At 41.9% G+C, this 26,427-nt stretch overlaps 1 protein-coding gene across 1 annotated transcript; it reads right to left on the minus strand.

Annotated features, from left to right (window-relative positions):
* Positions 1-570: 570 nt before the first annotated feature.
* On the minus strand, positions 571-23,408 carry emc2 (ER membrane protein complex subunit 2). Its single transcript, XM_070835978.1, has 11 exons — positions 23,355-23,408; positions 22,359-22,472; positions 19,974-20,038; positions 18,924-19,009; positions 17,164-17,221; positions 12,674-12,759; positions 12,305-12,364; positions 8,825-8,906; positions 8,458-8,568; positions 6,644-6,748; positions 571-1,201 (listed from the first exon to the last, which is right to left on the minus strand). Exons 1-11 carry the CDS (start codon positions 23,392-23,394, stop codon positions 1,115-1,117), a joined length of 894 nt encoding a protein of 297 aa, XP_070692079.1. The 5' UTR covers positions 23,395-23,408; the 3' UTR covers positions 571-1,114.
* Positions 23,409-26,427: the final 3,019 nt, after the last annotated feature.

Below are 26,427 nucleotides of genomic sequence, written 5' to 3' on the forward strand. Positions count from 1 at the left end.
ATTTGGATCAATTCAGATTCAGCAGTTGCAGAACCCAGTGAACTGAGTGTGCTGCTGTAACAGCAGAGGAAACCAGGGCCGCCTGTCACAGCACTAAGATGTCTTTCTTGCCGCCTCTCATAAAAGTTCCCAGATTCATGAAAACTGTTTTTTTTTTTTTTTCCCCTTTCCAACTTGTGGCGTGTTAATTTCTGGCAGCACTCTCCGAGGCTCTCTAAACTGAAATGACAGAGGTGTTCGTCAGTGTGCTGAAGCTAGTTCAGCTGCTGTCCAAGGTAATTGAAAGGCAGGATTTCCCAGCTGGAATCACTGGGAAAGAAGAGGCCCTTTTTTTATGCCCCTGTTGTTATCACTGCTGCCTTCATAATGACACGTCTCTCATCCTTTTCCAGGACAGTTACAGTAGTTTCAAATGTGTCAGTAAGTGTCACTGCTGGGGGACAAAATGACCGTTAAGATACATGGAACCCCCCCTAAAAAAAAAATATCACTCTGCTCCTATGCTGCTACAAACACCCATTCAGAAAATGTATCTTCAACCTGACAATCAGTCCCACTTTTATTATGACATTTTGATAGATTAGAGAAAACAAGTTTTATTAGATAAAGATGTTTCATTTACAGATAGTACGGAAACAGTTAAGGACCTCAGTGCAGACGGGTGGATTCTCCACATTGTCTTTATAAATAGAATTTACTGTACAGCATATCGTCTTTCCTGGTCACAGAGTTATAACCTTGATGTGGATGTGCTAATTAGTAATATTAGTTCAAGGTGAACCTAAAAGATGGCATGGGGTGGGGAGGGACAGTATATGCCAGTCTGAGGTAAACAGCTGGGTTAATACGATGTAGAAGTTGTTTCAATAAATTGGATTACTTGGATTTGTGGTTGTGGATCCAGATAGACTGGGAAATCTTTGCACTTAAAGGAGACAAATGTCCTCCATTGTCCATGTCAAGTTCAATTAATTACAGAACTAGAGGGGATAGAGAAGTAGAAATCATTTAAACATCAGGTTCTGGCCACATTGAAAGGCTATCCGAGCTGCCATGATGCTTCAAGTGGCTGTGTGTGAACAGGAGGGAAGGAGGAAGGCGTGGACGAAGACATCTAGGACATGGTGATCTGCATGGACTCCAGCATCTCCTCCACCGCCTTCACGGAACATTTGTTCTCCTTGGTCCCACGACCAGCCAGCTGCATGTCAGAGAGGGAAGGTGAGAGGAGAGTCAGCGAGACAGAGAGAGAGAGACAGGAGGAGAGGAGGAGAGGGGAGAAGAGAACATTAGGTATTCTCTGCCGACTGAAGCAATGGAGAGCCAAACACACTCAAACACAGCAGAAAGTTCCCTTTGCAGTTTGGAGTTTACAACGCTGGAAGCAAAAGTAATCAGAGAGACAACAGTGATCATTAGATAAAATTGGTAAATAGGTCATGCAAAGAAAAATAATACCTCAAATCGGAGGGTTTTTCCTCAACTGTTGCATAAGTGCCATTTTAGTAGTGTGTGTGTGTGTGTGTGTGTGTGTGTGTGAGCTCCGAGACAGGATGCCCACATGATTAGTCCGCTTCCATGGCCTCTGGTACAGGAGTACATAACACTCCACTCTATTTTCTGCACTGTGTCCAAGGGGTTTCGCAGGAAGTGCCGCAAATTATAATCCACAAACACATCCAGGATTACTCATGCGTGCACATACAGGCACACATTTTTTCTACCCAATTAAACTATGCAACAGACAAGGCATCCCCTCCAAAAATACCACAGAGAAAGACAACTTCCTTAACCTTGGGTAGGGGACCAGGGACATAATAAAAGGGTCAGTGCAATTAACCTCACTCCACCCACATTTATAAATAGACAAAAATCATTATGAACTCTTTCTAGAAGAATTTCAAAGTATACTTTCCAATAAATTTATAACACTAGTGCATGTTATGTTCAAGATATGACCTGCAGTTCAGTCGGATGTGATTTTGCTCACTGTTGAAACACTTTCTGCCACAATGAGACATAATAAAGCTACATTAACACTCTTATTGATTGTTAATGTAAGAGACTAAGAGTGGAGAGGAATATATATATTAACGATTCATCATTAATTAACTTGTACATTGTTAGAAGGCTAACAATTTACAAATTAAAGCCCCTACTTGATTTTAAAATGTATCTATGTAAATAAAACCCCAAGGAGAATTTGCAGCATATTAATCATCAAATGAAAATCCAGGAAAAAAAAAAAATGTAGAAAAAAGGTATGTCGGCAACTAAAACACTAGTGAACGTCAAAGGACGTAGTACAGGAGTAAACAGCATTGCAGGGTCCGTTCAATGAAAAGAGCATTAGCTCTGAGTCAAACACAGGCAGCAGTGATACTGTTTCAATGCTGCCTCTGCACAACACAGCACACTCTGCATGTCCTCCAAGGTGAGACATGAACCCCCTCAGAGTGTCCACACTTGATCAGAGAGAAGAAAAAGCACACACACACACACAGACCCATTGTTAGCACAGTTTCAAATACTTGCAACACACGGAGTTGGTTGAGAAAGTTTAAGCATCACCAAGACCGTTATGTTTTTCTTCTAAAACCGCATATAGTCCCTCCTCTACAGTCTATCTATTTGTGGAATAACACAGCAAAAATAGACAACCCTCAACATAATGCAGTGCTGTTACCGCTGTAAGGCATTTATTCATTCAAACTCTGGCCTTCCTCAGGCTTCTACAAACAGGAACTAACTGGAGCCTAAACCTTGCCTATACTGTATTTCCATGGCAAAAGTTTTTTCCTCCCTCTTTTGCCAAACTAACTTACTGAGGGCCATTGGCTAAGGTGTGCAATTGGCTACGTAATTTCCAAGTGTGACTCATTCTTCTAGATTTAGGGTGTGTGTGTGGTGGGGTAGCTATAATGATCAGTGCATTTCATTGCCTTGCTGCCTAATGCGCCATTACCCCCGGCCCGGTAGCCAATTATCTCCTCAGCCTGAGGTGAGACCACCACATTAACTCCTGCCCTGTTCTACAAGGAGTAAGAGAAGGCCAGACAGCACCACATCTATTTAGAGCATCTGATAATAGAGTCATGACGCAGTGGGAGCCTGTGGTCCGTGACAGAGGAGCTAATCAGAGAATCTGTTTAGAGAGTTAAGGCAGGAGGGCAGGCCATGTAGTGCTGCTTTGAAGCCCCCTGAACCTACAACCAACACATCTCCAGGTCTTTTACATGTCAACCGACCCCACCGAGGTAATTCCATTTTTCTTTTTTTTCAGTCAGTCGTGACCTCTTACTGACGTCTGTTCCCACTTGCACTCACCTGCCCACCTCTTTCTCCCACTGAGGTATGACAATCACCAGGTACCAGGGCCTAATAAAAGTGGATGACTGACACGACCAACGCTTTAAAGGGGCCATCAATCAGCAAGCACAAGCCCACAGCAGCCTGCAGCTGTCTGACAGAGGCCCACACCGCTGCTCGCTTTTAAAGATCTCAGAAGTCATTTAACTGGAGGTGGGAAGCAAAAAAAATACAGGAGGGAACCTTACACCTTGTCATTTAACTTGTCTCGCACAGCAACCAAAAAAACATCTACAAGTACATTTGCGCAGTGCCAGGTTTGCACAAACATACTGTACATACACACTCACAGGTGAGTTAAAATCCCTACGCAACCTCACTATTACCAGGCAACTTAAACAAATACAGGAGGTCGTAGACAGGGGCAAAGGGAGAGGGGTGGGGTGAAGCTCACATCATGTTCCCTGAAGGTGTGACTGACTGGGATGTCTCATTATAGCCACCAGGGGGTCAAAACTTCTTTAACACTTAAGCTTTGTCCACTGGCCTCTCGGAGTAGCTTAAGTATTTCAGTCTTTCATCACTACTCAGTTGAAGCCGTTTTCCTTTGGGCCACTACAGCATGGCCTGTCTGTCATGGTAATGCACAAATCAGCCTCACTGACACCGATTTAAATGTAGCTTCAAATGTTAATGGTGCATTTAGAGGTGAGAAGGACGAAAACAATCCTCAAAACAGAATTAGTGCAGGAAACTCACTAGCACAAACTCTTTTGTCATTTTTGTATAAAAGCATTGCGAAGGTTTAACTGACAACTGAAATCTATGTAAATTAAGCTATTAGTACAATGAATCTATTGAACTGTGTATATAGTCATATGTAAGGGAGTGTCTGGTTAGCAAGTAGCTATCTATTTGATTCATTACAGCCAACATCACCAAACACAGATGTGTGTTCCCTGTCTGTGGGCAAACCCTCTCCCACACCTCCTTGGCAATAAAGAACATATTTAAGTAAGGAAAACATGTGCCACACTACTGGTTGTGCTACTGTCTAATCCCTGTAAATTTCAGATGAGGAAATGTAATAATAGGTCTGTTTCAAAGCTTGTTTGATGTGCTTGGATGCAGCCTGGCAACTGAAAATAGTACCAATTTGAGATGAAACTAGAGACACTGTTGCGATGGGATTACACCTGCTGTGACGCTCAATTGGTGTGTATGGTGTAATGAAACACATGACATGAGACAAGTGAGTCTGGGTGAAATATTGCAGATTCATTTGATATGCTATTTTTTCAATTCCAAAAACCATGCTCCCTCAGTTTGGCCAGGGAAAAAGTCATTTTCTGATTCTGGGGACTGAATAACACAAAAACTACAACATACTATGCTATGCTTTCGCCTTGCCCTCCTATTCAAAGTCAGCTGTCCTCTTAGCCTGCTGCCTTGGACCCTTCACTTATTTTCTCCAGATATTTGGACTCTGCAAAGTCCCTTACAAATGTGGTTCTTTTTCACACTTTGTCCTTCTCCGTCTTTTTGGCCTCTGATTTATAATTAAAAAAACATCAGTTAGAGATATTCATCTTCTCCCCTGCTGGGATCAAAGACCTGGTAAGACAGTGACGTAAGGTCAGTCAGCAGATTGATCAAAGTGATGAGTAGCATCAATCAAGACATTTGGTTGACTAATGCTGTTGACCAACGCACCTCTACATTTTTCAATTTATCAAGATCTATATCTGCATACATATTAAGTTTTAACCTTAACAAAACAAACGACACTTCCTAACTTATAGCAGTTCATTGCACTAAAACCAGGTGTGAAATGTCATGTATGCTGTTGTCTCATTAACACACGCACACACCGTACCTTAGGTAAACGCTGCCCTGTCTCACTGTGAGCTGGGTGCTCGGTGGCATGAAGTGACACCAGGTCATGGTAGTGGGACGATAGAAAACGAGTCTCTATTTCCCCCTTTGCCCACTGTCAATTGCCTCAAGTGTAGTTCTCATTTCATTCGTGAAAGGTGACAAGTTAGCACTCCTGTTAAGTCAAACTTAATGGGAGGAACAAATAAAAGCTAAGAGCTCCAAAAGAATACAGCCATTCACCAAGACGTTCCTCACATGCACACTTTTTCCAACTGAGCCCTCATACTTGTCTGAGTCCTCAACATGTGAAATGTGTCTATAAGGCAAAGAGAGCAGAGTGTGGTGAGACGAGGTTTTTAGAGGTTCAGTGGGGAGCCTCTCGCTCTCTACAGGACCCACACATGCTGAGCGAGGAACCGCTTATTACATGTTTAACTGTCGATGCCCAAATAAGCAACACATATGGCCCGATTTCTTTTAAATATGCTTTTATACTTGGGTTGTCATGACAACGGCATAAACCATTTTAGTGATACCATCTGAGGAGCTCCTCACTTTTTCCCTTACTTGCTTTGCGTGCTACAAATATGTGAGCACAAACGCACACACATACATTTCCATCCTTAATCTCCCTTGTTTGCCCAGTTTCTTACTCTCTGTATGGTAAGAAGTCAGAGTCACAACAAGGGTCCTAAAATTTTTCTTCTCACTTATCCTCAAATGTACATAAATATCTAATCAGAATTAATGTCAAGGACACTTGTTCACAAAAATATTTCAATTTGTGGATCTGAGATTAAATGTACAGTATAACCGTTTAAGAAAGGTTTCCACATTAAATTATATAAATAGGCCTGTGAATTTCACTGAGGACCTCCTAGATTCAGATGAAAGGCACTCATGGGTCATTGAATCTTACTATGGGAAGCACTGAACAAGACAACTCCCCACTACAGTCTAGCTTGATTGTTGTCCTCTGAGAATAAGTTTGTGGCTCCATGAGAAGCTCATCTGTGAGGCCAGGGTGTGGAATGAAGTCCTAATAGACATTGTGGCCTTAAATCAGCACATTAACAGTAAACCTACCCCGAGACGCAGTGAGAGACACTAGAGTTGTTATTACAACACTGCAAGTCACAGGCATCCTTCAGGACTGATGTGCATTCAGGGGTCATTTAGTGGTGGGTGAATACTTTTCACATACTATGCAAATGAGGGGATTTCTGGATGTCTGGATATTGTGTGCAAATACCCCATGAAAGCTAAAACACAACAGAGGAGTCATAAGATAATACGATTGGTGGTTTTCAGTGTCTGGCGGAATGAATGAGGATGTGGGGAAAAAATATAAAGATGTTTTTTAGTGGAAGACAGAGACACCAGACAAGAGTAATGAAGATGGCTGGAAGAATAAAATATATAGCAAAGCTAGAGTATCAAGTCTGACATGACTCACCTTATAGGCTCTGTTTATTTGAGAGGCAGCCCAAGCAGCGTACTTCATATTGTCCTTCTTCACCTTGGCACTAACTTTTGGACTGGCAGCGATGTGACTTGCAGACTAGAGGAAAAACAGAAAAAGGGAAGAAGCAGCAAAGGGGAGAACAGGGGAAGGGGTGTTCTTATATCAAAACTTGGTGAAACAGCAATAAAAGCATAATTGAGATGAATGTGCAACCACTCTTACCATCTACCACTCCACTAGTCATTGTGGCAGAATGAAGAGAAAAAACAGACCTTGGCCTGATGACACAGGAGAAATCATTTATGGGGAGGAAAAAGTGAGCGTTTTAATGCTTCATACGTAAATTGTCACTTAACGGGGCCTAATTTCTCCAACACCATCGATTCACGGTGATGAAAGGACCTTGTATGTCTCCGAAAAAACCCAGCGAGCAGTGAGAGAAGCGCTGTGTGAATCACGGTTTCTGCCTGCCCCGACAGCTCCCCTCTGAACCACAAATCCCATGTCTTTCCCATGTTCCTGCCATCATCTCCACACAGCAAACCCCAGAGGGCTTACCCTGCCTGCACTTCAAAGCTCTCCCTACCAGTGCGTTGAAACTTTAACTACACACCAGTCAACCTGGCCCCTGTTTTTTCTATCAAATGGTTTTGCTTCTGTATTTTTCAGTAAGCATTTTCTTTATTTCGTTTTTTTTTAACTCAAGAAACCTTAATTTGGATTATGTCAACCTAGACAGGCTATCCCCAAATAGCAGAGTGCACCATTATGGAGGGGAATCCCCGCATAAGTGTTGTGAGTAACTAACCCACAACCCAATTGTGGTCAGTGCTACCAGGTCTACTGTCGAACTGACTCAGATGGTGTGAGATGGTGAAAGTTTCCTGCCCTCTTACTGAACTTCTTGCACCTGTCAGAACTGGACAACTGAGACTAGCTAAGAATCGGCAAAAGACGCACTTAAGACAGATCTGTGACTGATGCAGAGAATAAAGCCCTATGTAAAGTATCCATTAAAGACCTGAGTGTCAGTGGATGACTTGTCAGGAAACCGTACAGGGCCTGCTCTGTGTCCAGACGAATGTGAGAGTTAACAGAGGCGAATGTCTTGGTTTGACCCTGCCCCGCTCCCCTTGTGCTCTACACCTCTGAGCGGTTTCAGAGGATATGAGCTGCTATGAGGTGTTTGGACTACCTGAAGAATCCCAGTGCAGCACAGAGGAAAACACTAGGGTTCTGTGTGTTAGACCTGCTTACCCTCTCCACATTTTATTCCCTGCACCGCTTCGTTTGTATTTTTATGTCAAGTCTCACTTACATATGATGCATTGGCACTAGCTGACAACATCCTGTTTAAACAAATATGTAGATGAAAGGGCTGTTAGGCCAAAACTACAATCTAACTGGCACCTGGGTGGTTAATTTGCCAGTGACAAAATGCTTGCAGCAGCTGTACTGTTCTCTCTCTTGTGCTTTTCTTTTTTACTCTGTGACTCCTTTATTTATTTAAGTCATAAACATAAAAAAAAAATCTCACCAAAGGGGTATTATTACTAAAATAAAGAGCTCCTGAGGGACAGACTTTTCCGATGCTGGAGTTCACCATCTGAGTCAGCAGTGAGCTGACCTGTCTGACAGCCCCCTCTTCACTCCCCCCAAAAACACGCTTACACACTCACACACACACACACAGTCAGTGGCCAGCCTCAACCTTGACAAACCACAGCCTAACAAAAAAGGTTCTACTGTTTTTGTTTTTTCTTCCTCTCCTATCCCACTCTCTCTTCATGCAAAGCAGTACTCACCATGTACAGACCAAACAATGCCCTCATGTTTCGGTTGTTCAGCCTCAGCGCCTGGGCAAAATACTTTCTGGACAGCTCCAGGTTTTCCAGCCCCCCCTGGGTGTACTTCACCTGTGCGAGGAAGCATTAAACACATCAAATAAGCTGTGCTAAAGGGCAGCTCAACCAATGACAACATGACATCTGAATAAGCAACACTTGACAACCACATTTAAACACATCTCCTTTCATGAGCCTATATTCCCAGTGACGTTAAGTGTGTGTTGGTGTCCCTCAGTGTTACAGAGAGGCACCATTCACAGACAGCTAACATTTATTCCACAGTTTGCCCCCATGGTTGATGACGGACATCCAGGCGGGTACCTACCTCAGCGTACTGCTCACAGTACAAGTGATTGTGAGGATTGGTCATCATCAGCTCCTCCAGACAAAACGCGGCTTTTCCATAGCTGTGGAAATGACAAGTAAAACAGTAAGCCAATTGATACAGCTGTGGATGTGTCATCCTTTAGCTTGCTCAACTGTGAAGCACAACATCTATGCCCTATAAATTTACAGGTATAAATTTGAATTGAAAACTTCACAGGGTACGGGTCAGTTTACATGCAATGGACTTATGGCCTATGTTGCAAAGATCTGTAAAGATCCAACCACATGACATGAAGTTTATTTACAGGCTTACGGTAAAGATTACTCATTCCAGCTGGCATAGGTAAAAGCCTATCTGGTGTGGTGATTCTCCCTCCTTTGGGGACACTGAGGATCAATCTTGTCCGTATGTGTGTTTTTTCAGCCTTTAATGTGTAGTTAACTACCTTCCTGAGGTCAGCACTACAGTAAGAGCTGGCACACTGTGCCTATACTCAGATGAGATCACTTCTCAGCAGCAGACTGCTGAGCTGTTGACCTCACACTAATCTGCTGCCACTCCACTTCTAATACACAGTTTCCCCTTCACAGGCCCAGGCCAAGACCAGCTAAGATACAGTATATCATTGAACACAAAGCCATAAAATGTCCGTACACCTAGCAAAATAGAAGCCAACACACAGAGCCGAAAGCAGAAGCAGACACACAAACACAAAATGAGGCTACACTGGCTGTTGATAAGTGCGGTCCAATAAAATTGAAAATTAGGGTAATTCTTTGTAGCCAAGCTTTCACTTCTTGAGCACTGCCTTTTTTTTTTATTTTGCTTTGCAAGACTTTACATGTGTCCAACAAAGACAAGAATCAAGAAAAACCAAAAGACCACTGCTTGTATAGACAGGATTCTTCACTGCATATAAGGAGAGTCATTTCACTGTTTGTGAGAAACGACGGAAATGTTAAGATGCAGAGTTTTTGCTCAAATCAAATTATCTCAATGTTGCCTGCCACAACATGAAGAACCTATCAGTCTATTTAAAGTCTGCCATGGTAACTAGCTGAAAGATTAACAGCATAGGAGGGAAAGGAAGGTGGGGACAGAAAGAAAGAAATAAACAGGGGGAAGGGGTTGAGTAGAGGGGGAGATCAGAGGGCTTGGAAGGTTGGGGGCTGCTTACAATTACCACTTCCTCTCCATAAAGACTTTCAGATGTGCTCATGCAGTGGCCGTGGCCTGCAACAGAGCCCGCTCCATCAGCCATCCAACCAGAATCTTGTACCAGAGCCAGACCCTTACCTCTTCTACTCTTCCTCTGAGGCATCTAACCCCACCATCACCGAGCTCCTCTCTATGGCAGTTCCTAAACTCACTCTTTACCACAGTGCTTGAGTAAGGCTGTAGCCACCATCATGCGCGAGAGTGTAAGAACTCTATTTGTTTCTTTTGGAGGTTAGTAAAACCATCAGCAGCGGCTTTCCCCCATTTCAATACCACATTCTGACTGCGTATAAGACAAAAATGGACTCAGACTGTGCAAAGTATGTTTAAAAAAATTATTACTATTTATCCTGTAATTTTGGATGACCAGTCCAATTTTGTTGAACAGTCTCATAAACTGGGTCAGAATGAGAGCCAACAGCAGATTCAGACAGTGGCTCTGTGCATTACTTGCAAACAGACAATATAACCTCCTGTCTAAACACTGCTGGCTAAGGATTGTTTTAACAGTGTCAACCCAGAGGCTATTAATTATATTTCTAATGTGTTAACACTGATGTCTGCTGCAATCCCCACAATGGCACTGCAGAGGCACTATGTTTTGTTTATTTTTAGCTCCCAGGGTGTTGCGCAGTGAGGGGAGGAGAGTTTATTTCTCTTTCTCGCTTCTCCATCACCCTCTGTTTTCTCTGGCTGGGGGGGAAAGAAAAGTGCCACCACCTTCTCCTGGGAATTTCACAGCAAGTGCTCTCTCTCTGCCCCCTGCTCTATCCCTCTGGAAAAGAGTGGCGATAATGCCGGGCTATCCGGAAGAGGAGGAGGAGGGGAAACAGGGAGTTTGTAACCCAAAATAAAGAAAACAAAGAAAAGAAATTGACACGCCTGTAGATAAGGAGCTGTGGGAGTGAATGGTGTGATATTAGAAGTGTTGGGATAAGCTGGGAGATAATCCGCTCACCCCTGGATTTCCTCTGGCTACTACAGCAATAAAGCCTCCCAGACAAAAGCATGAAATATCCAATAAGTAGCCTTCTCACTGCGCTACACATTCCTGCTGCCACTGCCCTCTTACCAGAGCAACCAAGCAACCATAGAGTCAGTATGCCCACACACACACACACAAGCGCACACATAAAACCATAGTTCAACAGCAGACACTGCTTCAGTAACTTCTGAGCCCCAGACAATTAAGGAGGGATAAAAGGTGACACAAACAAAATTATTTTTTTCTTCCACTCCTCTTGTCTGTCTGGTAATTCTCCTTGGCAACTGAGATATCAGTGGGAGGCCAGGGAGTCTTTCTGCTCACGTATGTAGGAGAGGGGGCTTAAGACTGAAATCCTATTAAACAACTCTTATGTGACACACATGGACAGGGCTCCATTCAGACCCCTAGCTGAGTTAGGCATCTCACCGCCTTCCATTGTGGCCATCCAACAGCCCTCTGGAGATCAAGCCATCAGTCTGATTTGAAGCCCTGTTAAACTGACAGATATCCCAAACATGTGGATACTTTACTAGAAACTGATTTTTGTTCACAGTAAAATAACAAACTCACAAAAATTCTCTTCAGAATGTGATCATCTCACTAGATTATCTTTTATCGTTTGTGCCACTGTTATGAACAAATTCACTGTCCAACAAGCCAAAAATGCCAACTTGTGATCTCTGCCAGTTGTAAGCCTGGAGTTTGTGTGTGTGAGTGTGCACACGTATATGTGTGTCTTTCTGCAAATAACACAGTGGTACACAATTTCTTAACCAGCCAGTAGGGGCCACAAGTCATCGACAACTGCTTCAGTTTGAAGTCACGTAGCAAAAGGCATTTCCAGCAATCAGCAAGGCTAAAAAACAAGCTTCATCTCGTGAATCATGAAACAAGATTCATCTCGTCTGTTGCAGGTCACATTTTGGCCTTTGTCGCTTGCTCGAAAACTGACATCCATAGAGAAGTTTGGTCTCGTTTTGAGTATCTACAGATTAATTACATTCCTGATATGTTATGATCCAAATTTTAATGTCAAGCTTTAAATTGTGATGCCAGCATTGGTCACACTTGCTGACTTTTGGTTATAGTGATGACTAACTTTTTTGGGGACAAAAGTGTCACTGATGTCTTCTATGCAATCAGGAAGTGAAAAGTAAATCCTTATTGGCGTTAAGCTTATGGTGCAAAAAAACTAAGAAAACTAAATAAATAAAAAATAGGGTCACTAAATAATAATAATAAAATAATTATAATGTATTAAATGTATTTACTCATGTTCGTTGATGTATAGCTCTGACAACTCATGCCACGCTTCTTGGTCGCCAACAAACCTGTAAACACAATGAATACATGAATAAATTATCTTCCTCACGCACGGTACTGTATATCAAGTCAAAACAGTTATATAGAGTGCATTTGTTACAAAGTAAAGCAAGAATGCAAGTGTTTCGCATTACAATAACAATAATCACAGTCATCCAACTATCGAGGTAGGAGAAAGAGTTTGCTGGCATTTTGTGCAGATGTTGTGCCAGCTCAATCGACAGCAAACTGTGTTTTTAATTAAAATAAAAGCCAGGGGAGGTGGAGAGGAGGAGGGGGGGTGCCTGATCCTCTCGCCCTCTTGAAGAAACACTCACTGCTCCAGATACTCATTGAGCTCCCGGATGGCTTCAGCGCTCTTCCCCTGGGCCTTCAGTATGGAGATCTTGCGCTTCCTCGCTGCCTGTAGAGCAGAGAGTAAACAGGATTAGCAACTCAGCTCCTCAAGTGTTTGTCTGAAGGGGGGTGAAAGGATGAGTGAGTAACAGTTGTGAGTTTAAGTGTTCACATAAGTGTCTTTTCAGAGCACCACAATCCTGTTTTGCTACGAGACTGAATCATTTTTGTAAGATGAATCAGCACTTTGGTACATTACAACAGCCATGAAAATAAAAGGACAAAAGGCAAAAACATTGTCAACTTTATCTGTATTATTACTGGAAAATTTAAATGAAGACAAGCGTTTAAATCCATAATTGGAGATAGTTAGTGGCCATGTCCAACAGGAGATGGACAGACACATTATGAGTCAATGTTTGGGAGTTGGAATGAACTCAGTGGCTGAGATAAAGTGGTGAGTCATCCCTTTACCAAGTGGGGAAAATGGCACACTCCCCTAAACCCCAATGCCTGTCTTCTCGCCGGCACGGCACGCATCAAGAGCTGCACCAGCCCAACTGACATCAGCTGAAAATTGCTTTCCGCTTCGTTTTGATGTTGAAGTGACCTTAAGGTGGATTAGATTCTCATCAATCTGAATTAGAAAGTATTACTCCTGCTGCTGCAACTTTTCCAAATGTTTTACTCCCGCCAACCCTCCTCCTCCTCCTCCTCCTTCTTTTGGTAGTAAGTGAAACCCTTAACAGGAGGCTGCCGCTCCATTAGAACTGCACTGCCCTGCCACAGCCTATTTTATTTATGGACTGGCAGCTGATTGAGTGGGGCTTCCTCTCCTACACTCTTAACCAAAGCCATTGAGCGCTGTGTATGAGTCATATCTAGAGAGCTGTAAATGTGGGCCTCTTCTGACACTGACATCACAAGAAATCCACTTACCCATCAAGCTTGGACAGGAACCTGCAGAGACACTGCAGTGTTGATTGACAAACAGAATTTTAGCCTCTCAGAGAACAACATCTTGAGAGGGCGAGGAAGGATTGTAACAAACAGTAACGATTTCTACAAGTGTGTGTTTTTGGATCACGGTTATCTAAAGGCAACTTGTGAGAAAATTACAGGTAAATTGAAATGTTATGAAACGACAAGCAGCGGTGAAAGGTCAACGCATTATTTCCTCTTTTCACGTCCTGACTACAAAGCACAGATCAAACCACATTACATCAAGTGCATCTCACCAGAACTAAATTACAGGTGTGTGGGATCTTTCCTCATCCAATACCAAAAAAAAAAGGACTGAAAACAGAACAGAAAAGAACTAAAACAAACACTACAGTGATGTTGAATGTGGATTTCTGCACTTGTGCACTACCATCACCACACCCACCTCTCTCCTCTTTTTTTTTTTTTTCCTTTCAAGATAAAGAACCACTTGGGGCTTAAAAGGAACATATGGAAGTTGGTAGCCCAGAGTCACACAGCACTTTATTAAACAAGAAGCAATTCCAAACCACTCCTCTCTCTCCTCCTTTCTCTAACTAATGATCCAGAAAAACCTGGCAGTGGGTCTGATCCCTCTGTTGCCGTGATTCTTTTTTAATTAGCGCACTGAGGAGATCTTAGAAGTGAGGACGGGATTATGTACATCACCGCTGGCTCTTCGCTACGACCTACTGCAACCTTCTTTTGCAACAAGAAACATCACAACAAGGGTCGGCACACCTAGCACACTGTAAATACTTGAAATTGGACAGAGGAAGGAAGAGAAAAAGAGAGTCTAGAAAGAAATTAATGTTTTACGATGCTGTTAAAAGTTTGTTTACATATGTATATAGCAGGCATACATTTTCAATATGATCAGCTATGAAACAGAATGTTGCTTTTTTATCTTTAAATCAAACTCTTAGTAGTAGAGTATTTTTGTGAAAAGACTTCCCATTTATGTGGGAAAAAAATCATGAATTGGGGCTTTAAGTTTCAGATGGCTTGACCCAGACAAATATAATCTTGTCCCACAATGAATCTGTAATTGCATATGATGGCGGATCAACCTCAGGAGTCGTCTATGTGACCTCAGAGGCTTATTTAGAAATATTAGCTTTTTATATTGAACAATTAGAGTGAAATGAGAGTGCAGGAACTCAATATCAACTCAATAACTGAGTCAATTCAATGTTAAAAAAAAATAGTGAGTTGGTATATCGTTTTATGCAAATGTCGTGGGCATTGCACAACATGAATTACTCTGAAGAAGAAATAAAAAGGTGGAGGAAAAAAATGCATTTACGTATGCAGACAAGAATTTTGCCAGATCATTGCTGTAGGTATTGGAACATAGCAAGCAATGGAAGGGCTAAGAGTTTGAAACATTTTTTGGACACCACCATGGCAAAAAAAAAAACCTTGAGCAATTTTTGTTGATTCAACAATTTTGGTTAATGGGTACCACATCTATTCCACAGCCTGTAATTACAACAGCTCAGTTTCCAATCTCTGCTTCGCATGCTGGGATGCTTCGCAAGTCTTCCTTGTGGTCGCCAATTTTCCGCCATTTCTCAGGCCCATCCCCTGCCTGATTCTTAAGAGCATGTTGGAGAATATGTACGGAGGAGATAGTCGTAGCTCCAAGACAGGTGACCTGAATGATGTCATCATATAATCGTTCCAACCTCTGCCACTACACCCAATTCAGGACAAGGATTGTGGGAAAAGGGTTTAAGGTTAATATCCCAGGGACAGAGGACCCATTTGTCTGTTTTGTTCCATTCCCGGCCCCAGGTTTGACTGACAGTCTACGCTCACTAGGGTGGCAGTATCCAGCATGCAGAAACCAGGAAACTGACCATTCCCTTTCCGAGGATGTCCCCGGAATCCCCAGATCTGTGCCATGTTGGGGAGGTGTCCTGGGATTCAGCGAAATTACAACACCCATTGTCCAAACAGTGGATAAAGCAATTTGCTGCGGATGAAGCCAATTACTTACATTTGCTGGAGCAATACCCATTTTGTATATGAAAATGACAGTGTTACAAGAAAATAACACAATTTGTGGCTTTTTCTTCAAACTTGTGTTGGACAGCATGACTGGGACAAAATCTTTTTAAAATATTCACTGCAACCATCCCAGTGTTATTTCATTGTAAGACATGGCATGGATCAAGCCCTCAGCATAAATTACTTTCGCCAGATATGCGTAAACCATGAGATTGAGAAATTATAATCAAGTCAGTAAGCAACCTCACTTAGTTCTAATTCCATATTATACTTACTCTGGAAAAGAAAATGCTGATGCTCCCTAGAACAAATGCCACATACTTTACTGGACGCTATCAAATAGAATAGAAAAAAGGTATATCCAGTGACCTGACTGAAATATAACTGAGAGGAGCTGCCCATGTCCTGCCCTGCTTATTTTAAAGGCTGACTTGCAGACTTCCACGGAAACAAACCCGTAGAATAAACAGAGATGGTCTTGACAAAGTGAAGGTGGGAGTGAGACGGTGGCAGGCAGCAGCTGTGGCTCGATAAAGACGAGGAGGTTATTCCTCTACGCCACAGTGAGAGCAAGTGGGGTGGGATATAGAGCACTGTAAGGATTCTTCAGTTTTTCAGTAAGGTTCTGTCTCTAAAGTTCTAGTAGATAACCAACAATGCAAATATCCTCACATGGCATCCGAAGCACAAATGTCTATGCTGTGTCTGTAGCACTAAGAGAAAATGTTTAATAAATCTAAAGCAACTCATAGGTTAGCGTGGCACAGGAAATTGTTTAACATCTTTGGGGTGAGGGGTGTAGCCAAAATAAATACGGTCATGGTTCCTTTTGAAAACCCTTTAAAAGGTTTATTTTCTTGTATGGCCACATGTCCTTATGGAAACAATTAGCAGCAGGTACATTATGTTTTGGGGTGGTGGTATGGGATTGGCAGAACACTAACTAGACATGCTTCTGCAAGTCAATTCAAAGAGATGAACTGTGAAATTGAAGATAGCAAGGGCAGAGCTCCGGGGAAGGGCTATTTGGGCTCATCTGTTTTAACTGCATAGTTCCCAGCAGACTTTGCACCTGAAGCAAGCAAACGGCAATAGAAAAGGTGGGACAGGAGCTCAGCCCTGTTCACTCAGTGTAGGGGTCTGAAAGGTTCAGTAAATCACCATCTTCAAAGGCCAGCCCTTTATTTACACTTTACTTCCACCAAACATGTCTGACACTGGCTAAGACCATGAATCACCCCCACCCACCCAGCCCCCATTTTTAAACGCTTTTCAGTTGTGTGGGTGATAGGCTGATCAGCACTGTGGTTGAGGTCAGAGAGGCCATGGGGAGTTTAACTTAGCAAACTCACACTGCTAACTCCAAAGTGCCTCGGCAGATTTACAGGCCTCCAAAAAGCTGAGACCACAAAGTGAAGCAAAGTAGAAGGCTAAGCAGCGGGATTTTCCCCTTTCTTGCCCTGCTCCTCAGTCTTACCGTATTGGTGGGGTCCTCTTGGAGAATGGCATCATAGTGCTTGTTGGCCTCGTCGTACCTTCAGAGAGAGCGAAAAGAACACAAATTTGTTGTTTTTTTTTTTAACCAAACCGAGCTCACAGTCGAGTAAAATTAGGTGGTGGGGAAATCAAACAAAGTTCAAGGTAATCAAGTTTCTGTATACAGTGTGGCAGGTTCCTATGATTACAGTGAGGCTGTACAGAAATCAGTGGAGATCTAAAGGAGGAAATAAACATTCATTTAAGTTTAGGTTGCTGGTCAAACAGCAGACATTGTGAGGGGCTTATATCACTTCACAATGAGTCATGAAATCAATATAAACAAAGCACACTGTTTTGAAGATTGTATTTTCATTTGATTGTAATCAGTTTGATTCACCTTTAAACAAAATTAAATTGCTGCTTTTACATCTGTCCAGATCCGCAGCTAAGTTGTTGGTTCAGTTGTCTGTCTCTTGGCCTATACATAATACCACAATACACACATATGAACCTGATAAGCAACAATATCCAACACAGCGCGCCTCAAACCATTGGATTGAGCCCACATGATTCTGTTTAAAGGGGAAATTTATGAGCTGTAAATATCAAATCATACGGTAAAGCAATCTGGGAATAGGAGGCATATGCACTTCACTTGTCATGTCAAATCAGGTGCTGACGGATGATTTTAGAACTTTTTTTCTATTAGGGGCAATCTGCAATACTGACGTTTTCGCAGCCAAAGGCGGGGATCAGTGATCGCAAACTGTCCCGCCCACAGCCTGCAACAGACAGAAGCAACTCTGGTTCCCATTAGCACTGAGAAGCCCCACTTCCAGCACTGCTGCTTCCTTCACATTCACTTTATTACTCAGCCACACTTTGTGAGATTTCAGATGGCACCAGGCGAGCACTCACAAGCCACTTTGATTTGCTTTATTTATTTAGGAACCAAGTGTGTGTGTGAGCATGTGCATGTGTGGCGAGGAATGGCCTTGTTGTTTGAAGCTGTGTCATTCAAGTGTAGCTCTGTCTGCTGCCAATTAGATCGCAGTGTGCCGTTTATTTAATCTGACAGTGCTGAAGCACTCACTCTCAATTATCACATAAACTCTGACATAACCGATAAACCAGCAATGCTGATCCTGGTGGGGAATGTGAGCGAGGTAGTAAACAGATTGAATTACCCTTACTTCAGTTCAGCACAGACTGACATACTCAATTTATCTTTTTTTTTTTTTACTTTTCATATAAACTGCAGGAGGGGAGGGCAAATAGTTGCGATTGGGCTAAGACATTATCCTGTCCTGTTTTGGTCTCTGTACCACAGGAAAGAAAGCAAGAAAATAGGGAGGGCAAAGAGAGACAAAAATACAGAGAGAGAGACAATGAGTAACAAAATAAGGAAACAACGGAGGAATAGAAACCAGAGAAGACTGAGGGACCCCCAGAATAACAGTGGGATCCGACCACTTCCTTCCCGGGAATCCCTAACTCAGGCTAAAAGGGCCACAGGACTACCCAGCACTGAACTGTTCCTCTCTCTGTTCCCCTCTTCTCCAAAGGAATGCTGGGTGATCCAACATAAACACAACCTACCCCACACGCAAGCTGTACTTACACACACCCAGACCATTGTACCACTTAGGATCTGCTAACAGTTTCTCACCCCCAAGCCTCCCAAAGTACCATGCATAACAGTGAGCCTGAGCTTTTTTTGTCTCCTCTGCCTCTGGAGCTTTCAGTACCATTGCTTACCTTTCCAAAGCTTCCAGCCTCATGCCCGATAATCGCTTCACTCTGTGGCTATCTGGAAACTGCTTCCTCAGTTCCTGTAGACAGGTCTGCAAGGATGTGGGCAGAGGAGAGAGACCAATTATAGTTGGCTGTAACTAAACTTTATGTTACACTCTTGCTCTCACACACATACCTCTACAGATACAAACCACCCGTCTTCAAAATGCCAGTGTTTCATGCCTATGTTTCAGTTTCACTTACTTAATACATTATGAAAACAGAAGGCCAATTTCACAGTTGCCGATGTGAAAATCTGTGAAAACCAAGCTTGCAACCGTAAAAGGAAGGGGAGTGGGGATGATCCGTGCCACTACCTCCTCTACACAGAGCTTGGATTTGTTTGTTCACACAGTAGTGAAAGAGGTGAGGAATGGTTACAATTACATTCAGCAATATCCTGAATGAGATTTTTTTTTTTTTTTTTTTAAAAAGGCTACAAACTGCTTGCGCTATCCATCAGCTGAAGTCTGGTCCTTCTGCTTTTTTTTAAAGTCTGGCAGCGGGGCGGAAAGGATAGCCAACAGACATCTAATTCCAATGACTGAGTTCTGCCTTTTCTCTATGAGTCATTCTTTTTGCCAAGGGAGTCGTTTCATCCATTCTGATTGGAGATGTACCATTTCAATTACTATGATCTCTTGTCTTTTTTATCCCATGCAGATTTGACCAATTTCAGAGCTATGAATATTTCAACATGAACCCAGAAACATCACATTAAGCTTCAGGATGGCAAATAAATCCTGAGGGAAAAAGCAGTTGAACTCCATAAATGATGGCCAAGTTCAGCTAACACGTGAAGCATGCTTCTCCGCTCATTTGCTACACCCTCTAATTCCAACTCTCAGAAAATTGTTTTTCCAAAGTACAGACAGAGTAATACCATTTGGCCAAATAAAAATCAGATTTTCACATTTGGCAGAGGGGTGCTGCAAAGTAGGAATGGCTGTGAGAGAGGGTGAACGATGGCTTTTGAAGCTCTTGGGTGTATGAGGACGAGCGGTAAAAACTTACCAGAGCCAAGTCATCCCGACTGCAGTCCAGCGCTGCGATCATCACCTGCTCATAAATAATCCATACTAGGCAGAAGAGACGCAGACAAAGAAGACTGTGTTAACGCCCTTTCCATTCCACTGTCTGGTGTAACATGAAAAAATGATATATTGAACTATACACTTGACTTCCCAACTTCGAGTGTGTCCCAACAGCTGCACACGTTTTTTTTTTCCCCTCACACAAACAAGCTTCCATGATGTGAATCAACAACTTAAGACTTCAGTGAAAGAACTTTCCCATTTCATTCAACATATAATACTACATTTACTATTCTCTGAATGGAAATTTACTGGTGCAATATTTTAAAACTTGGACAGTACTACAATTATAAAAATAACCATAAATGCAGGAACACTTTAAGTAACCACCCTTGTGTGCACATGTCATCCTATTTTTCCTCCATCAGTCTGGTTAGTGTGACAGTTGCCTGTAGGTCACATACCAGAAAAAGTTTCAGCTAAATGTGAATTTTTTTGTGAAAACCAATTGTTTCTGCTACAAATTTTTTTTAAAAAATGTGCATATCAGTTTCAACATAATACAATATAAAATTAATTTGATCAGTGAGTGATGTTAAAGCTTCAATGAAACATTTAAATGAAGTCCCACAAGTAGAATTATTCATGAATGTTTACATTGCAGGGCATTATTTTTGGAGGTGATTACATTTTAATAACAGTCAATTCTTTAAAAACAGGCTTTTGTCTCTGCAGCTTGTATTTGTAATATAAATGGGCTAAATAAAGACGAGGCCTTGCTACTGTCACATAATGTGATACTGATCTCTAAGCTATGGTGTGGAGTAGCTGTGGTTGCTCATGTAGACAATTATAACAATATTTGACTTAATGATGTTGTAACCAATCTCAAGCAGGTTGAAAATTACATTTTTTATACTGAACTAAATTGAAAGTTATATTTATATGCTTGTAGAGCAAGGCATATTGAGCACCATCATTTAAAAGCACAACCATTCCTTTAAAACGTTTCACTTGGTGGTTGCTATAAAAAATGAAATGTTTTTCTTTTCATTCAGTCAACTGTAACATTATATAACATACTGACTAATAGCCTGGCTACAGGACCCAATTAATAGAATTAATACAACATGTCAGACAGACAGCTTTGACAAGCAAACTGGGCATGTTCAGCCAAATGAACACCCCCTGTTAATTGAAAAGAATAATAAAGTCCAACTCCACCCAAAAACTGGCAGGTCATGCCAAAACAAATAAATGTCTCTAGTTTTTCTTGACTTTAATGATTCCAGCTCTTGTTTTGATAATTGCCATCTCATTTCACAGCCAATTTAAGAGCTGGTTTCAATAAAACCATGGCATGCTAAGTGTTTATCCGCCTCTTTTGAGGACTGTATGAATCATGATGACTGGGGGGAAAGGGAGAGTTTTATGGGGTAATGCAGCAGGACAGTACCATTATAAAAGCAAAACATGGCCTTTGATATGTTTATGGTAGGTAAAAGTCACTGGTGCTTCAAATTAATACGTTAACAAATCCACAGCATACTGTGCTCAATGCATTACTAGGCAACAGACAACGCTTTCTATTGCTGCTGTTAACTTGCAGTATATTTGGAATAAGGTCATCTTTCAAAGCTATTTTCTACTTTTACTTATAATGTACTCACTTGTTTTTAGCGAAGTTGCCTACTCATCATCAAGGTCACCAAACCAAGAGATATGAAAACATTCATCTGCTTCCATTCATGAGTTTCCAAGTTTTTTTTCAAGTTAAGTATTTTACCTTTCCCCCTAAAATCTTCAAAATATCTGTTTAATGTGAACGATGCTGTATTTCTGGAATTGGCCTTTCAGCCATAACTGCGTCTATCTGTGTTTTCCACATCACAGGAAACCTAAGATCCTGTTCAGAAATGTATCCAATTGAAAAATATATACCACAAAAGAGAGGAGAGAAAAAAAAAATCTAGCTAGCAGAAAATCACCCACTTAGATCAATCATATTTCAGAGTAGTACAGATGAACCCACAGTAACCCACATTAACATTAGCCTGACTGTTTTTACAGAGGGACATTCAGTGGTTTTCAGCTCGACAAAGCAGATCCTCATTCATTCAAAATTGTTATTAAACTTTGAATCTCTTACACATTCATCTGATGCTAGAGCTGCCACAAGGTATACTTTGTACTGAAACAGTAGTGGTTTCCACCTTGGGGTCGCCTGTTTTAATTTTATAAAACAAACTGAAGACTGGTGTAAAGGGAAACTTGCAATTTATAATCTGATTTCTAGTGGACCATCTGAGAATCACAATGCAGCTAAAACATTATGTACCTATTCATTCAGTCTGGACACACTTACTGTCATCTCCCAGTTTAGATGCATGGTCACAGATGAGCTCTTCACCAACATCCACAATTTGTTCACTGTTTCTGTAGTTATCTTCTCTCCACTTTCGCAGCTTGTCTCTCATCTCTGCGGACAAACCATAAGGACAGCTGTAATGTGAATCAACAACAGCTTTCACATAATGTATCAAGCCTGGTCATTTCACTCTGAGACTGTCCAATACGGAGGAATGGGATGGAAGTGTGACAAGCAAAACATATGAAGCTCCACTGCTCCAATGCGCCGTAACGTTTTTCCATTAATAACTCTCCTTCATCTGAACTGATGTGTATGATGAGCCTAAAGTTAATGGGGCTATTAGACACATCAAAAGGGACAATCAATACATTCAACTCAGATAATCGGATTATCAGAGTAATAACTGCAACCTGCAGCCACTCAGGGTTTTTTTTTTTTTTTTTAATTAGATTCATGACTTTATTTCAGACAGATATCAAGTGTGTACCGAAGTATGCTTGTGCGACTGCTGCACTCGCAAGTGCACGAACTGGCACTGACATTAAATCTGCATTATTCGTATGTTATGTATGCTTTGATGAGCCAGAGCTCAATCGCGACTAGCTATAGCTAACTTTAGCCTACGCCATGATTTAGCCATGACATGCTAACATGCTACAACGTTAGGCAGGTAGCTGACAACAGGCAGACGTCGCGTACTGTTTAACATCAAACGTGACTTCGCCATCGCCAACAACAACATCAAGTTTACAAGTGACGGGTATTGAGCTACGATGGATAACCCCATAATTCAGCTAACCATGCTAACTAGTGTTAGCTAACACCTTAGACGATGCATGCTGAACCGTTAGCTCGTATGCTCGGTCGGGACAGCGGCTGCTCTCCCCCGTGCTCCCAAGAAAAACATCAAGAAAAGAGCGAATGCCGTCGAAAACACAGAAACACGTCCCAATGACACTCGCAGAGGATGTATTTGATCTTTTGTCTTACCTTCCCAACCAACATCGTACATTTCTGAAACCGACGCCATCTTTTCTCTTTTGACAACAGACGCCGTGCTTACGTCATAGACTTGCCAGCTGTGGGCGTCACTGACGTTGACTAATAATAATAATCATCATAATAATAATGTAGCTATTATCATATTGCGATCATTATTATTTCTATTATTATATGAACTTGGTGTCTTGTTTTCTTCTGATATGAGATGTTAAGTGATAAACTTAAAATAAATCTCATAGTTAATAACTTGCATTCAGGTTGAATTGACTGGTCATTTTGACTGCCATTGCTATTATTCCAGTGTACTGTAATCCTACATTTGCATACCTATTGTGCACTGTGCAGCAGTCAGCAGGCTACAACAGTCATTCACAATCCAGATGATGTCGTTCACATGCTCCATTTCCATTTTTATGTAATTCTCCCACTGAATATTGGGTAGGACAGTCGGCTGAGCCTAGAATCAGATTCCTGTGAAAATATGAAATGTGCTTTCCAAGCACTTCAACCATTTTATCCTGATTTCCCTCAGGAACCTCTGTGAATCTCATCCCCTCCCTGTGTATGCTTGCTTACACACTTCTCTCTTACCACATTACACACTTGTTGATGTGTGCTCAGTACAAACTTGCTTACAGAGACATTTCAGAGATCTGATGTCATATCCAGTGCTGCTCACTGCACATAGCCTACTGATATGCAGACTTTGTTGGTGTTCTATTTTAAAGGGCAAGAAGGAGATATTTTTTCCTATAGGACACTGATATTGCAAAACAGCTTAGTGTCATCAGTAATGGGCAAGTGCAAGTGCACAAGGGAACGATGAAGTGTCATCATCTCTGTCAGGGATACAAATAATAGCACTGTGTACAGTTTAAGTTACGCTCAGCAATAGCGATCTGTGCACTTGTAATTTTCAAGTCTGCACATGGCAGTCAGTTGATATGTGGTTGGGTTTTTGCTGGAACACAAAATACCAAAGAAACCACATTAAAACAATCACACACTGTCCTTTGGGGTAGAGGGCTTTCCCCTGTCTGCCAAGGTGCCACTGAAGGCCAGGGCCCTAACAGTGACCTGCAATAAACACCGTGCAGCGGGTGTGACTCTTGGGACTTCGGGACATGATGGTAAAAGCGTTCTGTGAACAAGCTGTCTATAACTTTGAGATGCAGCTGGATGTGGTGGTGGTGAAAAAAGCCTCTTGACATAAGGCGCCTGTTTAACTTGGAGCAGCTCTCTTGTACAGAAATGTCACAATATGGGAGATAAATTGCAGCCATCTGAAAACCCAAATTGTACTACTTGACTAGTGCTTACGTAGGTTTCCATGCTCTGGAAGCCCCCACATATGGCACACGGGACAAGCATATATATATTTTCCTTTTCAGTCTCCATGTATGAAAAAAAGAAATATTCCAGTAGAAACACTTCACAGGCATTATATTTTGATTTCTGACAGAAGCAATCAGAGTTGGCAATCTCTAAAATGAACAGTTATAGACTAAAAATTGAGGTAAGGTTGAGGTGCTCTCTGTGGTTTTGAAATAGTTCCTGTTCCATCTAGATTTCTTTTTCGTTGGTGTTGTACAGTGAGTTGCGGAAAATGAAGACAGATGCAATTAGCAACAATGTTTGGACTCAGCCCTCTGGAGCCAGCGGCACCGTGTTTACTTTGAAATCTGATTAGGTGCCCTGTCTGACCAAGTTGCTTTCACCTCACCACGAATAACTCTGTACAGATGACTTCAGCACGCTTTGCCTCTGATGGACTCCCTCTATTGCACCTTTGACCTCACCCATATCCTGAGTGAGAGGCCCTGAGCGGGAAATTATGGCACATCACAATTAGGCTTCCTCACTCTCCTGCTCTTCTCTCTCTTGGCTTTGTTGCCAAGAACAATATTCAGCCCCATGTCAGAGCAGCACCACGCTGGTAATTGATGTTACTCACACAGTACAAAGCTTAGGACGTATTGCTCCCCCGACACCTCGTGTAGTAGCGTGATTGCTTATTGTGGATTGGAGTATTACCACATGTAGTATATTATGTGTCGCTAGATTGGTTTTAATAGCCCATTGTCTTTTCTCATTAAATCCGAACAAGGATTTAACATCACCACACATGAGATTACCTCTAGAAGACTTGGGCTGCTGGAGGTGATGGCCACATTCGTCATGAGAAGTGATGGTAATTTAGAATTAAAAAAACTCATCCTTACAAGCTTTTGAGACCATAAATCGATTTCCACATGGACACAGCCCTGTGCTCCTCCTGGAATTTATTACAGTAAAAAAAAAAGTCATATTGAAGGACTCTACATTTGAGCCTAATCTTACATAACCCTCATGCAGTCTTATTAAAGAGAAAGTTTGATCTCTAAGAGAGTACTTGGCAGTGATGTGACAATTTTGACACCTCCAAGCCAAATATTGAAATTTTTTTCTGTGCCGCATCCAAGAATCACATCATCTTCATTCTGAGTTGCGGCAGCTGGTGAAATTCATTCATTCCAGCAGCATTTTTTGTATGGTTCTAACTTGAAATATAAAGCACTTCCACAACCTCTCAAGGGGTCTAAGTTGAGGTTTGACATTCATGGAAGTCTTGGCTATTGTTCACTGATCTTACTTTCTTTCCATTATTTCAAGAGTGGTTTTGTTCAGAGGCCTCCACTTAGCTCCATAAATACACACAATAGCAATTATTACAGAAATTTCAAATCCACAGAAAAAGGAATATTCAAATCTCATCCCCCCGTGCAATGGAAGCCTGTAACTACACAGCATAATCTGGAGTTATCAGATTTCACTTTTGTTGTCTGGTAAGAATGTTCGTGACCGCAAATTTGGAGATAGCGCCGGGTTCCCTGTAATGTCATGTTTTCAAAGAAAATTGCAGAGGAAAAGTGAAGTTATGCATAACGAGGGGAGCGAGCATGGGAGCAGCGCTTATTAAGGAAGGATTAGAGGGGTCAAATATTGATCGCCTCCCTTGTGTGTGTGCCTGTGATATTGCTGATGTGTGCGAGTACAAGACACTCCTTGTTTGTGCGGCAGA

Source organism: Pempheris klunzingeri, chromosome 8, assembly GCF_042242105.1.
Source record: "Pempheris klunzingeri isolate RE-2024b chromosome 8, fPemKlu1.hap1, whole genome shotgun sequence".
Classification (NCBI taxonomy): Eukaryota; Metazoa; Chordata; class Actinopteri; order Acropomatiformes; family Pempheridae; genus Pempheris; species Pempheris klunzingeri.

What these genes read in the sequence shown, in the direction of transcription:
- emc2 (XM_070835978.1), bottom strand. Translation starts at nt 23,394, where the DNA reads ATGGCGTCGGTTTCAGAAATGTACGATGTTGGTTGGGAAG. An exon ending in CTATACATCAACGAACATGA is followed by an intron (nt 8,907 to 12,304) that starts GTAAATACATTT and finishes TCATTTCCACAG; the next exon opens with CTATGGAAAAGCCGCGTTTT. An exon ending in AAATAAACAGAGCCTATAAG is followed by an intron (nt 1,202 to 6,643) that starts GTGAGTCATGTC and finishes TCTGACATGCAG; the next exon opens with CTGGCTGGTCGTGGGACCAA.